The sequence below is a fragment of the Phyllobates terribilis genome, unplaced genomic scaffold (assembly GCF_046119375.1).
Source record: "Phyllobates terribilis strain yellow unplaced genomic scaffold, ASM4611937v1 Scaffold_12__6_contigs__length_324123572, whole genome shotgun sequence".
NCBI lineage: Eukaryota > Metazoa > Chordata > Amphibia > Anura > Dendrobatidae > Phyllobates > Phyllobates terribilis.
Window position 1 is genome coordinate 97,168,213 of NW_027362772.1, and position 16,934 is coordinate 97,185,146.

Below are 16,934 nucleotides of genomic sequence, written 5' to 3' on the forward strand. Positions count from 1 at the left end.
CGGGCGCTGGAGGAGGGTGTCTGCCGCCTGGGTCCGCCAGGGACGCCGGTCACACAAAATTACTTTTCTCTTTCCATTTTTTAATAACTCCCTCTCTCCCCTGCACTGACCTCCCAGGTGGGGGGGCACTACTATTTATTTTCTATACTTCACCATGGACTTAATTACCCTTTTTAGTATTATTATCAAGTGACTCTTGTCGATGGGAGTCCCAGCATTTCCTGCTCGGTGGGTACGACATGCTGGGATATCTTGGATCATGCAGAGATCAAATTATAGGAAACCAGGCGAAAAAAAAACCCCAAAACACTTTCCTTTTTAAAAGGGTTTATCAGATGCCATCACTTCCGCATCAGGAGGCGAGCGACGTTGCATGTAGACGGTGCCGTTCGCCTCCTGATGCGGAAGTGAATGGCGTCAGACAACCCCTGTAAGCGGATCATGATCCACAGTGCTTAGGTCTGCTCCTCCTGCTGCAAGCCGGGATGACCAAGGACAGAAAATCCATGAATTATCTTCTGCCCCCTCTTCCACCTATTTCCTTTTTTTAGCAGAAAAAAAAAACAAATCGCTTCGGAACAGAAGCAGGAAATTCTTTTACAAAGTAAAATATAAAGGTAAAAAAAAAATAATAGAAATTTGTACCTAAAGTTTTAGGAAAAAAAAAAAAATGGACGATTTAAATTTGACGATGGGAAAAATTAGCAGGAATAATCCGATGTTCGCTGGGGAGGGACGGATTCCTGCGGCTCCGATGTTATGTTTGAATAAAGAATGTGCTGACACCGTGCGCGCGGCAGCGTCCATTGTCCAAGTCTGTTAATATTCTCCATCCTGGTATGTATGGCCCCTCCATCCTGGTATACCTGGCCTTCACCCCCATCCTGGTAGGCATGGCACCCCTTGATTCCCCCCATCACACTGCCTACAAAAAAAAAATAAACACTCATACCTCCTCTCTCCTCCAGCGCTGTCCCGCTCTGCTGCCGACACTCTCACTGTGTGAGCTGAGCATGGCGTCCCTGCCATGCGACGTGGGGAGTCACTGCTCCCCACGTCGGGACTCTGTGCGTGGGGAGCAGTAACCATTCAGTCTGTTCAATAGCCGGCACACTGTAGCTGCAGCGCGGCTCCTGCTGCCGCTCTGTGGTCAGTGTGCTTGCTATTAAAGACCATGGATATTCACTACAACCCATGGGAGTGGGTTGTAGGGAATATTCGTGAGCTTTAATAGCGGGCACACAGACCGCAGAGCGGCAGCAGGAGCCGCGCTGGAGCTACAGTGTGCCGACTATTAAGGAAAATGAACACTCATTGCTCACCACGCCCATGGGCGTGGGGAGCAGGGAATATTCATTTTCTTCAGCATCGGGCACAGCGTAGGCGGCTGCTGCCTCCTGTGCCACGCTGATCCCCTGCTACCGCTCCTACACCCATCACCACGCACAGACATGTATGTATATAGTATTCGGACTATAAGATACACCCCCCACTTTCCTCCAAAATTTTGGAGGAAAAAAGTGCGTCTTACAGTCCGAAAAATACCGTAAGTCATAAAAGCAGTTTCCAAAAAAGTGATCCTGCCAGTAAAAAAAAAACAAAAAAACAACCTCTCAGTCTGTCATCATTGTCCCATTTGCGCTGCGATCAGTGCAAGCAAGGGACAATGTTGAGAGTAGTGTTTTGCTCCCGCTGTCTCCAAAAAGTGTGAAAATTGAAAAAAAAAATCATTATACTCACCTGTCCAAAGTTGAAATAATCCAGTGTCCCTCGCTATAATCCATCTGACAGACGTTTCTTCATCCGCTTCTGTGGTGGCTTGAGGAGACCGCACACGCTGAGGAGCAGAGGAGAATGACTCTCTGCAGCTAGCGGGCCCCTGGCCTGCGCTGAACTCACTGAGCGGCATCCTGTCACTCGCTGAGCTCAGCGCAGATCAGAAACCCACTTCCTGCAGCGAGTCATTCGCCTCTATTCTTCAGCGTGTGTGGTCGAAACAAGCCACTGTGCACACTGATGAAATGGCGGTCAAGAGGTATTACAGCGTGGGACGCTTATTTAATTTTAGGACAGGTAAGTATAATGATTTTTATTTTTACACTGAGACAGTGGCAGCTGAATACAACTCTCAACATTGTCCCTTGCTCACACTGATTGCAGCACTAGCAGGGGACAATGATGTACCGCTGATTCCCAGGCGCCGGTACATGTCACACTAATACATGGTTGTCCTCAATGTGCGGGGCGTTTTTGCGGCCCGTACTGTATGTAAAAAAACGGACACACGGTCTGTGGAAAAACACTGACGTGCACAGATCCATTCGTTTGAATGTGTCAGTGTCTCTAGTAATTGTGAAAAAGGACACCACATGTAGTGGAGGCACTGACCTGTGAAAGAGGCTTTAGGTGGAGGGGACCGATCGTGCGCGTCCTCCGGCGCTCGGCTCGTCGGGCGGAGGGGACCGAGAGCACGCGTCCTCCGGCGCTCGGCTCGTCGGGCGGAGGGGACCGAGAGCGCGCGGCGTTCGGCTCGTCGGGCGGAGGGGACCGAGAGCGGGCGTCCTCCGGCGCTCGGCTCGTCGGGCGGAGGGGACCGAGAGCGGGCGTCCTCCGGCGCTCGGCTCGTCGGGCGGAGGGGACCGAGAGCGGGCGTCCTCCGGCGCTCGGCTCGTCGGGCGGAGAGGACCGAAAGCGCGTGGCCTCCGATTCTCGGCTCGTCGGGCGGAGGGGGACCGAGAGCGCGCGTCCTCCGGCGCTTGGCTCGTCGGGCGGAGGGGGACCGAGAGCGCGCGACCTCCGGCGCTCGGCTCGTCGGGCGGAGGGGGACCGAGAGCGCGCGTCCTCCGGCGCTCGGCTCGTCGGGCGGAGGGGGACCGAGAGCGCGTGTCCTCCGGCGCTCGGCTCGTCGGGCGGAGGGGGACAGAGAGCGCGAGTCCGCCGGCATGTGTTGCACAGCAGGTGCTGCTGTACTCTGACTTCCCTTTATTGATGGGATGATCCCTTTTATCGCTTCCACCTCTTGGGTGGCAGAATATACTTTCTATACATAAATGATCGGATGCTGGAGACCGAACTCCTCCAATCTGTTTATTAGGTGCGATTAGCAGAAGTAATGCGCTCACGGCAAACACACAGGACAGGATCAACGGAGAAAAGCGGCGCCTGTGCTGCACCATGTGGGCTGGGGTGACGCTGGAGAACCTCCTTCAGCCCCAGAACGTGGCGGTGTGTGGAGTGTTTGCTCCGGCCACATGCTGGGAGTTGTAGTTTTGCCACATCATATGTGGCAGCTCCCACCACCTTGTAATTCAGTTCTTTCCGTTGAGTAGATAGGGGTCCGGTCAATATTTTGCTGTACTTGGGTGTCAGGGATTCTCTGCACCCCCACAGGTCCAACATTTAAAGGGTCGGTGTCCAATCTTCTCTAATAGAAAAAGTTTTGTGACTTTCTAATGAACTTTGTTTCACTTCGCTGCTTCCTGTCCGTGAACAGGACCATCGCTCACCTGGACCTAGTCCTGCTTACACAGCACAAGCTACGTCACAATGTATCAGTCAACCTTACAAATGATTGTCTAGACCCAACCATACCAGCAGCTGCGTCATCCGTGAGTGTCGCTGTTCACATGTGACGGATTTACTGCAGAGGGTAAAATCCGCCATGAATTCTGCACAAGGAACTGACAAGTCTGCAGCGACTGTGCCACCTGCGATTGTACCCTCACCCGCAGTCTGCAACCCCTCATCGTTCCATTCACCGACAGGAAGCAGAAATATTAAAAGTTGCAAAACCTTTTCATTATCAATCATATCAAGTCTTGAGTAAGTATACGGACAGGAGGCGGGGGTCGCAGGCTTTTAAAAAGGATGAGATTGGGGTCACACACACGGGACGAAGCTGCAGGTAGCAAACTGGACGTTGGCCGGTAATAATACAATGGCCGGGATATTTTGGGCTCCTCACGGGGAATCATGAAGATGTGCATGACTGCAGCACGTACTGGGATCGTCACCCGCGGCGGTGCGTCTAATACTCATCAAGTGTAACACAAAGCCATGCGGAGTCGCCATCTTTTCTGGGGGTTTGACCGCCGCACTTTAGAAACAAAAAAAAAAGATCGTGGCGTCACAGCAGAAAGTCCCCGAGCCGAACTCCCGTATCAGTACAACGGTTAGTGGACGTGCACTTAGCTTTCCCAGAGCACAGAAAAGAGAATCTGGCTAATGATGGAAAAGCTGGGTTATAAGTGACACTCAGGGGTGCAAAATGTCTACGAAAGGGCCCCACCGCAATGTGGTACTAAGTAGATAAGCTGGATGGCACTTGCCATCTGGAGGGTCCGAGACCTCCTGAAGACGATGGATGGCAGGATGGCATCTGCCACGAGGAGGGTCCATGACCTCCTGAAGACTGACTGGCAGAGCACACCTGGAGGGTCCGTGACCTCCCGAAGACGATGTGTGGCACCACCACCTGGAGGGTCCATGACCTCCCGAAGATGATGTGTGGCACCACCACCTGGAGGGTCCATGGCCTCCCGAAGAAAATGGCTGGCGCCCACCACCTGGAGGATCCGTGACCTGCCGAAGACAATGGGTGGCACCCACCACCTGGAGGGTCTATGACTTCCCGAAGAAAATGGATGGCACCCACCACCTGGAGGGTCTGTGATCTCCTGAAGACAGTGGGTGGCACCCACCACCTGGAGGGTCTATGACTTCCCAAAGAAAATGGATGGCACCCACCACCTGGAGGGTCTGTGACTTCCCGAAGAAGATGGGTGGCACCCACCACCTGGAGGGTCTGTGACCTCCCGAAGACGATGGGTGGCACCAAAACCTGGAAGGTCTGTGACCTCCTGAAGACAATGGGTGGCACCCACCACCTGGAAGGTCTGTGACCTCCCAAAGACGATGGATGGCACCCACCACCTGGAGGGTCTGTGACCTCCCAAAGACGATGGGTGGCACCCACCACCTGGAGGGTCTGTGACCTCCCAAAGACGATGGGTGGCACCCACCACCTGGAGGGTCTGTGACCTCCCAAAGACGATGGGTGGCACCCACCACCTGGAGGGTCTGTGACCTGAAGGCGATGGGTGGCACCCACCACCTGGAGGATCCGTGACCCCCTGAAGACAATGGGTGGCACCCACCCCTGGAGCGTCTGTGACCTCCTGGAGGGTCTGTGACCTGTTTAAGATGATGGGTGGCAGCTGGAGGATCTTTGATCTGAAGATGATGGGTGGCCCCCCATTAGGTGGGTCTGCGGTCTTCTCAAACTACTGAATGACATGGATTGCCTGGAGGGTCAGTGACCTCCCAAAGATGATGGGTAGCACCCCCTCCTGGTGGGTCTGTGGCCTTCTTATTTTGATAAATGGCACCCAACATATGGAGGGTCTGTAACCTCCTGAAGATGCCGGGTAATACCTATCATTTGGGGAGACTGTGACCTTAATAAGAATGGGTGGCACCCCCCTACCTGGAGGCTCAGTGACTTGTTTAAGATGACTGGTGGCACCTGGAAGATCTATGATTTAAAGATGATCTGTGGCACCCCCAAATAGCAGAAGACAATGAGGCCCCCCAATTAGGAGGACGATGCGAATTAGAAGGGTCTGTGGCCTTCTAACTCCTGAATGGCACCAACCTCCTGGAGGGTCTGGGGCCTCCTGAAGAAGATGGGTGGCACCCCCAATTAGGAGTGTCTGTGGCTTGAAGATGATGGGTGCCCCCCATAATTAGAAGGGTCTGTGGCCTCCTCTAACTACAGAATGGCACCGACCTCCTGGAGGGTCTGGAACCTCCTGGAATTTTTGAGTAGAACCCAATGCCTGGAACACATTGGTTTTGTCAGGACTTGTAGGGGATTTTCTATTTTTGGGGAGTGGGAACGACGCTACACTGCTTGGTTATGGACTGGCATTTGGGGTCATGGTTGCAGGGTCCCACCGCCAGACTATGATATATACAGTCAGGTTCAGTCTCTCTCAAGCCGGTGGATACACAGTACAGACTTGTTGGGGATCCCGCACTCCTGAATTGTCCGGCTGAGATCGATAAAGCTTCTCCTCGGCACCTCCATTGACTCCACACTACAGTCCTTACATGAGGTCCCTGTCTTCTCCTCCACCGCTGCCAGAACGGTGAACAATGTGTCCGAGGGGCGGAAGAATCGCTCAAACCTCTGCCCGGAGTGGGACCTGACGGCCAGAAGCAGCCGGGGCTCCTGTGCAGATGGCGGCTCCTGCACTTTCACCGTAGAGTCCTCCATGTTGGTTTGGCCGCTATCCGCTTCTCCACTTTGCTGCCGATACAGAGTCTTGGTGCTGTGGCGATCGCGGACCTTGGAGGCCAGCCTCATGGCGCTGGCTCGATGCACCAGTTCATCCTCGGCACTGTCTCCACTGCCCGCTGCTCCAATGGAGGGGAGGACTTGGTAGCGGTTGAGGCTGGAGGACGGGGGTCTGTGCGGAAGCTGATGGAGAAGCTCTGGGATATTGTCCCTGGGACTAGACAACGCTCGTGCTGAAGACACCCTGGGGATGGGCGAAGAGCGGCAGGGGGAAGCCTCCATGTAGTGGGTGGAGCCCTGTGGGGTGGTCCTGGTGCGACCTTTGGCAGATTTGGGTCTCGTGACGTGCATCCTCCGGAGCGGCTCCCCTGCGCCACGAGAATTGACGCCGGTTGGAGCGGATGCCATCTCTATTCACCGGACCTGGAAGAAGCGGAGCCAAGTCAGTGTCCTCCAAAGCAAAGTGCCCCCAGAATCTACCCCACATGTTCTCCCCAATATAGAAAACCTGAGAAGTGACCCCTGTATAATGTGCCGTCTGCGCCTCCCCTATATAATCTGCCCCCCAGGTGTCGTCAGTGCTCCCTGAATCTACCCCGCACCTTCTCCACCAATATAGTGAACTTGAGAGAAGGCCTAACTGTATAATATTCCCCTCCCCCGTCCCATCCAATGTACCCCACCCCTGCACCGCATAATGTGCCCCTACCCGTATAATGTGCCCCTCCCTTGTCCCACATAATGTGCCCCTCTCTCCGTATAATGTGCCCCTCCCCCATCCCAGATAATGTACCCCTCCCCCCTCCCGGATAATGTACCTCTCCCCTTCCCGTCCCGGTTAATATGCCCCTCCCCAGTCCCAGATAATCTACCCCTCCCCCCCCTGTATAATGTTATAATGTGCCCCTCACCCTCGTCCCGGATAATGTGCCCTTCCCCCCCCGTATAATGTTACAATGTGCCCCCCCCGTATAATGTTACAATGTGCCCCTCCCCCCCCGTATAATGTTACAATGTGCCCCTCCCCCTCCCCGTATAATGTTACAATGTGCCCCTCCCCCTCCCCCTCCCCGTATAATGTTACAATGTGCCCCTCCCCCCGTATAATGTTACAATGTGCCCCTCCCCCCGTATAATGTTACAATGTGCCCCTCCCCCTCCCCGTATAATGTTATAATGTTCCCCTCCCCCCTATAATGTTACAATGTGCCCCTCCCCCTCCCCGTATAATGTTACAATGTGCCCCTCCCCCTCCCCGTATAATGTTACAATGTGCCCTCCCCCCGTATAATGTTATAATGTGCCCCTCCCCCCGTATAATGTTACAATGTGCCCCTCCCCCTCCCCGTATAATGTTATAATGTGCCCCTCCCCCTATAATGTTACAATGTGCCCCTCCCCCTCCCCGTATAATGTTACAATGTGCCCTTCCCCCGTATAATGTTATAATGTGCCCCTCCCCGTATAATGTTATAATGTGCCCCTCCCCCTCCCCGTATGTTATAATATGCCCCTCCCCGTATAATGTTACAATGTGCCCTCCCCCCGTATAATGTTACAATGTGCCCCTCCCCCTCCCCGTATAATGGTATAATGTGCCCCTCCCCCCTATAATGTTACAATGTGCCCCTCCCCCTCCCCATATAATGTTACAATGTGCCCTCCCCCGTATAATGTTATAATGTGCCCCTCCCCCTCCCCGTATAGTTATAATGTGCCCCTCCCCCCTATAATATTACAATGTGCCCCTCCCCCTCCCCGTATAATGTTACAATGTGCCCCTCCCCCTCCCCGTATAATGTTATAATGTGCCCCTTCCCCTCCCCGTATAATGTGCCCCTCCCCCCCATAATGTTACAATGTGCCCCTCCCCCTCTCCCTATAATGTTACAATGTGCCCCTCCCCCTCCCCGTATGTTACAATGTGCCCCTCCCCCTCCCCGTATAATGTTATAATGTGCCCCTCCCCCCCGTATAATGTTACAATGTGCCCCTCCCCCTCCCCGTATAATGTTATAATGTGCCCCTCCCCCGTATAATGTTACAATGTGCCCCTCCCCCTCCCCGTATAATGTTATAATGTGCCCTCCCCCCGTATAATGTTATAATGTGCCCCTCCCCCTCCACGTATAATGTCATAATGTGCCCTCCCCCCGTATAATGTTATAATGTGCCCTCCCCCCGTATAATGTTATAATGTGCCCCTCACCCTCGTCCCGGATAATGTGCCCTTCCCCCCCGTATAATGTTACAATGTGCCCCCCCCGTATAATGTTACAATGTGCCCCTCCCCCCTATAATTTAACAATGTGCCCCTCCCCCTACCCGTATAATGTTACAATGTGCCCCTCCCCCCGTATAATGATACAATGTGCCCCTCCCCCTCCCCGTATAATGTTACAATGTGCCCCTCCCCCCGTATAATGTTACAATGTGCCCCTCCCCCCGTATAATGTTACAATGTGCCCCTCCCCCAGTATAATGTTACAATGTGCCCCTCCCCCGTATAATGTTACAATGTGCCCCTCCCCCGTATAATGTTATAATGTGCCCCTTCCCCCGTATAATGTTACAATGTGCCCCTCCCCCTCCCCGTATGTTACAATGTGCCCCTCCCCCTCCCCGTATAATGTTACAATGTGCCCCTCCCCTCCCCGTATAATGTTACAATGTGCCCCTCCCCCTCCCCGTATAATGTTACAATGTGCCCCTCCCCCTCCCCGTATAATGTTACAATGTGCCCCTCCCCCTCCCCGTATAATGTTACAATGTGCCCCTCCCCCTCCCCGTATAATGTTACAATGTGCCCCTCCCCCTCCCCGTATAATGTTACAATGTGCCCCTCCCCCGTATAATGTTACAATGTGCCCCTCCCCCGTATAATGTTACAATGTGCCCCTCCCCCTCCCCGTATAATGTTACAATGTGCCCCTCCCCCTCCCCGTATAATGTTACAATGTGCCCCTCCCCCCGTATAATGTTACAATGTGCCCCTCCACCCGTATAATGTTATAATGTGCCCCTCCCCCTCCCCGTATAATGTTACAATGTGCCCCTCCCCCCGTATAATGTTACAATGTGCCCCTCCCCCCGTATAATGTTACAATGTGCCCCTCCCCCCGTATAATGTTACAATGTGCCCCTCCCCCCGTATAATGTTACAATGTGCCCCTCCCCCCGTATAATGTTACAATGTGCCCCTCCCCCCGTATAATGTTACAATGTGCCCCTCCCCCCGTATAATGTTATAATGTGCCCCTCCCCCCGTATAATGTTATAATGTGCCCCTCCCCCCGTATAATGTTACAATGTGCCCCTCCCCCCGTATAATGTTACAATGTGCCCCTCCCCGTATAATGTTACAATGTGCCCCTCCCCCTCCCCGTATAATGTTACAATGTGCCCCTCCCCCTCCCCGTATAATGTTACAATGTGCCCCTCCCCCTCCCCGTATAATTTTACAATGTGCCCCTCCCCCTCCCTGTATAATGTTATAATGTGCCCCTCCCCCCGTATAATGTTACAATGTGCCCCTCCCCCCGTATAATGTTACAATGTGCCTCTCCCCCCGTATAATTTTACAATGTGCCCCTCCCCCCGTATAATGTTACAATGTGCCCCTCCCCCCGTATAATGTTACAATGTGCCCCTCCCCCGTATAATGTTACAATGTGCCCCTCCCCCCGTATAATGTTACAATGTGCCCCTCCCCCCGTATAATGTTACAATGTGCCCCTCCCCCTCCCCGTATAATGTTACAATGTGCCCCTCCCCCTCCCCGTATAATGTTACAATGTGCCCCTCCCCCTCCTCGTATAATGTTACAATGTGCCCCTCCCCCCGTATAATGTTACAATGTGCCCCTCCCCGTATAATGTTACAATGTGCCCCTCCCCCTCCCCGTATAATGTTACAATGTGCCCCTCCCCCCGTATAATGGTACAATGTGCCCCTCCCCCTCCCCGTATAATGGTACAATGTGCCCCTCCCCCTCCCCGTATAATGTTACAATGTGCCCCTCCCCCTCCCCGTATAATGTTACAATGTGCCCCTCCCCCTCCCTGTATAATGTTACAATGTGCCCCTCCCCCTGTATAATGTTACAATGTGCCCCTCCCCCTGTATAATGTTACAATGTGCCCCTCCCCCCGTATAATGTGCCCCTCCCCCTCCCCGTATAATGTTACAATGTGCCCCTCCCCCTGTATAATGTTACAATGTGCCCCTCCCCCCGTATAATGTGCCCCTCCCCCTCCCCGTATAATGTTACAATGTGCCCCTCCCCCTGTATAATGTTACAATGTGCCCCTCCCCCCGTATAATGTTACAATGTGCCCCTCCCCCTCCCCGTATAATGTTACAATGTGCCCCTCCCCCTCCCCGTATAATGTTACAATGTGCCCCTCCCCCCGTATAATGTTACAATGTGCCCCTCCACCCGTATAATGTTACAATGTGCCCCTCCCCCCGTATAATGTTACAATGTGCCCCTCCCCCTCCCCGTATAATGTTACAATGTGCCCCTCCCCCTCCCCGTATAATGTTACAATGTGCCCTTCCCCCTGTATAATGTTACAATGTGCCCCTCCCCCTGTATAATGTTACAATGTGCCCCTCCCCCTGTATAATGTTACAATGTGCCCCTCCCCCCGTATAATGTTACAATGTGCCCCTCCCCCGTATAATGTTACAATGTGCCCCTCCCCCCGTATAATGTTACAATGTGCCCCTCCCCCCCGTATAATGTTACAATGTGCCCCTCCCCCCTGTATAATGTTACAATGTGCCCCTCCCCCGTATAATGTTACAATGTGCCCCTCCCCCCTATAATGTTACAATGTGCCCCTCCCCCCGTATAATGTTACAATGTGCCCCTCCCCCCGTATAATGTTACAATGTGCCCCTTCCCCTGTATAATGTTACAATGTGCCCCTCCCCCCGTATAATGTGCCCCTCCCCCTCCCCGTATAATGTTACAATGTGCCCCTCCCCCTCCCCGTATAATGTTACAATGTGCCCCTCCCCCCGTATAATGTTACAATGTGCCCCTCCCCCTCCCCGTATAATGTGCCCCTCCCCCTCCCCGTATAATGTTACAATGTGCCCCTCCCCCCGTATAATGTTACAATGTGCCCCTCCCCCTCCCCGTATAATGTTACAATGTGCCCCTCCCCCTCCCCGTATAATGTGCCCCTCCCCGTATAATGTTATAATGTGCCCCTCCCCCCGTATAATGTTACAATGTGCCCCTCCCCGTATAATGTGCCCCTCCCCCTCCCCGTATAATGTTACAATGTGCTCCTCCCCCCGTATAATGTTACAATGTGCCCCTCCCCCTTCCCGTATAATGTTACAATGTGCCCCTCCCCCTCCCCGTATAATGTGCCCCTCCCCGTATAATGTTATAATGTGCCCCTCCCCCTCCCCGTATAATGTGCCCCTCCCCGTATAATGTTATAATGTGCCCCTCCCCCTCCCCGTATAATGTTACAATGTGCCCCTCCCCCTCCCCGTATAATGTTACAATGTGCCCCTCCCCGTATAATGTTGCAATGTGCCCCTCCCCCGTATAATGTTACAATGTGCCCCTCCCCCTCCCCGTATAATGTTACAATGTGCCCCTCCCCCTCCCCGTATAATGTTACAATGTGCCCTCCCCCCGTATAATGTTACAATGTGCCCTCCCCCCGTATAATGTTACAATGTGCCCTCCCCCCGTATAATGTTACAATGTGCCCCTCCCCCCGTATAATGTTACAATGTGCCCCTCCCCCCGTATAATGTTACAATGTGCCCCTCCCCCCGTATAATGTTACAATGTGCCCCTCCCCCCGTATAATGTTACAATGTGCCCCTCCCCCCGTATAATGTTACAATGTGCCCCTCCCCCCCGTATAATGTTACAATGTGCCCCTCCCCCCCGTATAATGTTACAATGTGCCCCTCCCCCTCCCCGTATAATGTTACAATGTGCCCCTCCCCCTCCCCGTATAATGTTACAATGTGCCCCTCCCCCTCCCCGTATAATGTTACAATGTGCCCCTCCCCCTATAATGTTACAATGTGCCCCTCCCCCTCCCCCTGTATAATGTTAGAATGTGCCCTCCCCCCGTATAATGTTACAATGTGCCCCTCCCCCTCCCCGTATAATGTTACAATGTGCCCCTCCCCCCGTATGTTACAATGTGCCCCTCCCCCTCCCCGTATAATGTTACAATGTGCCCCTCCCCCTCCCCGTATAATGTTACAATGTGCCCCTCCCCCCGTATGTTACAATGTGCCCCTCCCCCCGTATAATGTTACAATGTGCCCCTCCCCCCGTATAATGTTACAATGTGCCCCTCCCCGTATAATGTTACAATGTGCCCCTCCCCCCGTATGTTACAATGTGCCCCTCCCCCCGTATAATGTTACAATGTGCCCCTCCCCCCGTATAATGTTACAATGTGCCCCTCCCCCCGTATAATGTTACAATGTGCCCCTCCCCCCGTATAATGTTACAATGTGCCCCTCCCCCCCGTATAATGTTACAATGTGCCCCTCCCCCCGTATAATGTTACAATGTGCCCCTCCCCCCGTATAATGTTACAATGTGCCCCTCCCCCCGTATAATGTTACAATGTGCCCCTCCCCCCGTATAATGTTACAATGTGCCCCTCCCCCCGTATAATGTTACAATGTGCCCCTCCCCCCGTATAATGTTACAATGTGCACCTCCCCCCGTATAATGTTACAATGTGCCCCTCCCCCCCGTATAATGTTACAATGTGCCCCTCCCCCCGTATAATGTTACAATGTGCCCCTCCCCCCGTATAATGTTACAATGTGCCCCTCCCCCCCGTATAATGTTACAATGTGCCCCTCCCCCCCGTATAATGTTACAATGTGCCCCTCCCCCCGTATAATGTTACAATGTGCCCCTCCCCCCCGTATAATGTTACAATGTGCCCCTCCCCCCGTATAATGTTACAATGTGCCCCTCCCCCCGTATAATGTTACAATGTGCCCCTCCCCCCGTATAATGTTACAATGTGCCCCTCCCCCTCCCCGTATAATGTTACAATGTGCCCCTCCCCCTCCCCGTATAATGTTACAATGTGCCCCTCCCCCCCGTATAATGTTACAATGTGCCCCTCCCCCCCGTATAATGTTACAATGTGCCCCTCCCCCCGTATAATGTTACAATGTGCCCCTCCCCCTCCCCGTATAATGTTACAATGTGCCCCTCCCCCTCCCCGTATAATGTTACAATGTGCCCCTCCCCCCGTATAATGTTACAATGTGCCCCTCCCCCCGTATAATGTTACAATGTGCCCCTCCCCCCGTATAATGTTACAATGTGCCCCTCCCCCTCCCCGTATAATGTTACAATGTGCCCCTCCCCCCGTATAATGTTACAATGTGCCCCTCCCCCGGTATAATGTTACAATGTGCCCCTCCCCCGGTATAATGTTACAATGTGCCCCTCCCCCCGTATAATGTTACAATGTGCCCCTCCCCCCGTATAATGTTACAATGTGCCCCCCCCCCGTATAATGTTACAATGTGCCCCTCCCCCCGTATAATGTTACAATGTGCCCCTCCCCCTCCCCGTATAATGTTACAATGTGCCCCTCCCCCGTATAATGTTACAATGTGCCCCTCCCCCTCCCCGTATAATGTTACAATGTGCCCCTCCCCCCGTATAATGTTACAATGTGCCCCTCCCCCCGTATAATGTTACAATGTGCCCCTCCCCCCGTATAATGTTACAATGTGCCCCTCCCCCCGTATAATGTTACAATGTGCCCCTCCCCCTCCCCGTATAATGTTACAATGTGCCCCTCCCCCTCCCCGTATAATGTTACAATGTGCCCCCCCCGTATAATGTTACAATGTGCCCCCCCCGTATAATGTTACAATGTGCCCCTCCCCCCCCCCGTATAATGTTACAATGTGCCCCTCCCCCTCCCCGTATAATGTTACAATGTGCCCCTCCCCCCCCCCGTATAATGTTACAATGTGCCCCCCCCCCGTATAATGTTACAATGTGCCCCTCCCCCTCCCCGTATAATGTTACAATGTGCCCCCCCCGTATAATGTTACAATGTGCCCCCCCGTATAATGTTACAATGTGCCCCTCCCCCCGTATAATGTTACAATGTGCCCCTCCCCCCCGTATAATGTTACAATGTGCCCCTCCCCCTCCCCGTATAATGTTACAATGTGCCCCTCCCCCTCCCCGTATAATGTTACAATGTGCCCCTCCCCCTCCCCGTATAATGTTACAATGTGCCCCTCCCCCCGTATAATGTTACAATGTGCCCCTCCCCCCGTATAATGTTACAATGTGCCCCTCCCCCCGTATAATGTTACAATGTGCCCCTCCCCCTCCCCCCGTATAATGTTACAATGTGCCCCTCCCCCCGTATAATGTTACAATGTGCCCCTCCCCCCGTATAATGTTACAATGTGCCCCTCCCCCCGTATAATGTTACAATGTGCCCCTCCCCCCGTATAATGTTACAATGTGCCCCTCCCCCCGTATAATGTTATAATGTGCCCCTCCCCCCGTATAATGTTACAATGTGCCCCTCCCCCCGTATAATGTTACAATGTGCCCCTCCCCCCGTATAATGTTACAATGTGCCCCTCCCCCCGTATAATGTTACAATGTGCCCCTCCCCCCCGTATAATGTTATAATGTGCCCCTCCCCCCGTATAATGTTACAATGTGCCCCTCCCCCCGTATAATGTTACAATGTGCCCCTCCCCCTATAATGTGCCCCTCCCCCTCCCCGTATAATGTCCCCCAGGTGTCCTGATGAGTAGTCGGTGCCCCCAATACTCCATACAGTTGGGGACCCCCGCACAGTCATGTGATCGGGCGCCTCATGTAGATTCTTGTGCACACACTGATGCCTGCAGTGCACTGCACCGCCCACAGGAGGCGCCCTCCTGCCTGTGTCTCCAGCACCCCGTTATACACAATGACCGCACACCCTGTAGATAATAATCTGCATAATCAGCTACGGTTGATCGGAATAATCCACTAATTAATGGGGGTGTGTAAATACCGGCTCTCTAACCTGCCACTGTCACCCGCAACCTGTCCGGTAAGCAGTTTATTCGCCCTCTAACAAACCGCCCCAGGGTTACCTGTGCACGGACGCTCTTATCGCCGCCATCTGTGCGTCCAGAGGCAGCTAGTAAACAACCCCGTCTCCCGGGGCAACCGTGCGTCACTTCCACCTCTGACGTCATCACGCTTAACAGGGACTCCGCCTTTGGTAACAAATGTCGCTGTCCAGGAGGCGGCAATATTGTTGGTTGTTTACAGTCAAGGTAGAGGCAAAATCCAAGTGGGGTAAAGGGTTGGGGTCAGTCGTCACAGGAAGGGGCGGAGCCTCCTCATCCATTGATTTCAGAGAGAAGCGTAGTTCTGTGTCTGCTGCCTAGAGATGACACCGAGAAGCGCTGATGGCTGTGGGGGGGCAAAGATAAGGGAAGTTCCTACTCGGGGGCTGCACAGCGTGCTGGGTGACTTTGTATGTGCAGGGAAGGAGGGGGTCCTGTTACTTGCATGGGGCTGCGTGAGGGAAGGAGGGGGTCCTGTTACTTGTATGGGGTCCTGTTACTTGTATGGGGCTGTGTGGGGAAGGAGGGGGTCCTGTTACTTGCATGGGGCTGCGTGGGGAAGGTGGGGGCCCTGTTACTTGCATGGGGCTGTGTGGGGAAGGTGGGGGCCCTGATACTTGCATGGGGCTGTGTGGGGAAGGTGGGGGCCCTGTTACTTGTATGGGGCTGCGTGGGGAAGGTGGGGGCCCTGTTACTTGCGTAGGGCTGTGTGAGAGAAGGAGGGGACCCTGTTACTTGCATGGGGCTGCGTGAGGGAAGGAGGGGGTCCTGTTACTTGCATGGGGCTGCGTGAGGGAAGGAGGGGGTCCTGTTACTTGTATGGGGTCCTGTTACTTGTATGGGGCTGCGTGAGGGAAGGAGGGGGTCCTGTTACTTGTATGGGGCTGCGTGAGGGAAGGAGGGGGTCCTGTTACTTGTATGGGGCTGCGTGGGGAAGGTGGGGGCCCTGTTACTTGCATGGGGCTGTGTGGCGAAGGAGCGGGCCCTGTTACTTGTATGTGGCTGTGTGGGGAAGGTGGGGGCCCTGTTACTTGCATGGGGCTGTGTGGGGAAGGTGGGGGCCCTGTTACTTGCATGGGGCTGTGTGAGGGAAGGAGGGGGTCCTGTTACTTGCATGGGGCTGCGTGAGGGAAGGAGGGGGTCCTGTTACTTGTATGGGGTCCTGTTACTTGTATGGGGCTGCGTGGGGAAGGTGGGGGCCCTGTTACTTGCATGGGGCTGTGTGGGGAAGGAGGGGGCCCTGTTACTTGTATGGGGCTGTGTGGGGAAGGTGGGGGCCCTGTTACTTGTATGGGGCTGTGTGGGGAAGGTGGGGGCCCTGTTACTTGTATGGGGCTGTGTGGGGAAGGTGGGGGCCCTGTTACTTGTATGGGGCTGCGTGGGGAAGGTGGGGGCCCTGTTACTTGCGTGGGGCTGTGTGAGAGAAGGAGGGGGCCCTGTTACTTGCATGGGGCTGCGTGAGGGAAGGAGGGGGTCCTGTTACTTGTATGGGGCTTCATGCTGCGTGGTAAAGGAGTGT

General features: G+C 53.8%; 1 protein-coding gene across 1 annotated transcript; it reads right to left on the bottom strand.

The window, feature by feature from the left end:
* Positions 1–3,074: 3,074 nt before the first annotated feature.
* UBXN10 (UBX domain protein 10) lies at positions 3,075–15,565 on the bottom strand. The gene is made up of 2 exons (XM_073656217.1): positions 15,437–15,565; positions 3,075–6,721 (listed from the first exon to the last, which is right to left on the bottom strand). The coding sequence occupies exon 2, from the start codon at positions 6,704–6,706 to the stop codon at positions 5,984–5,986; it is 723 nt and encodes a 240-aa protein (XP_073512318.1). The 5' UTR covers positions 6,707–6,721; positions 15,437–15,565; the 3' UTR covers positions 3,075–5,983.
* Between the last annotated feature and the right edge of the window lie 1,369 nt (positions 15,566–16,934).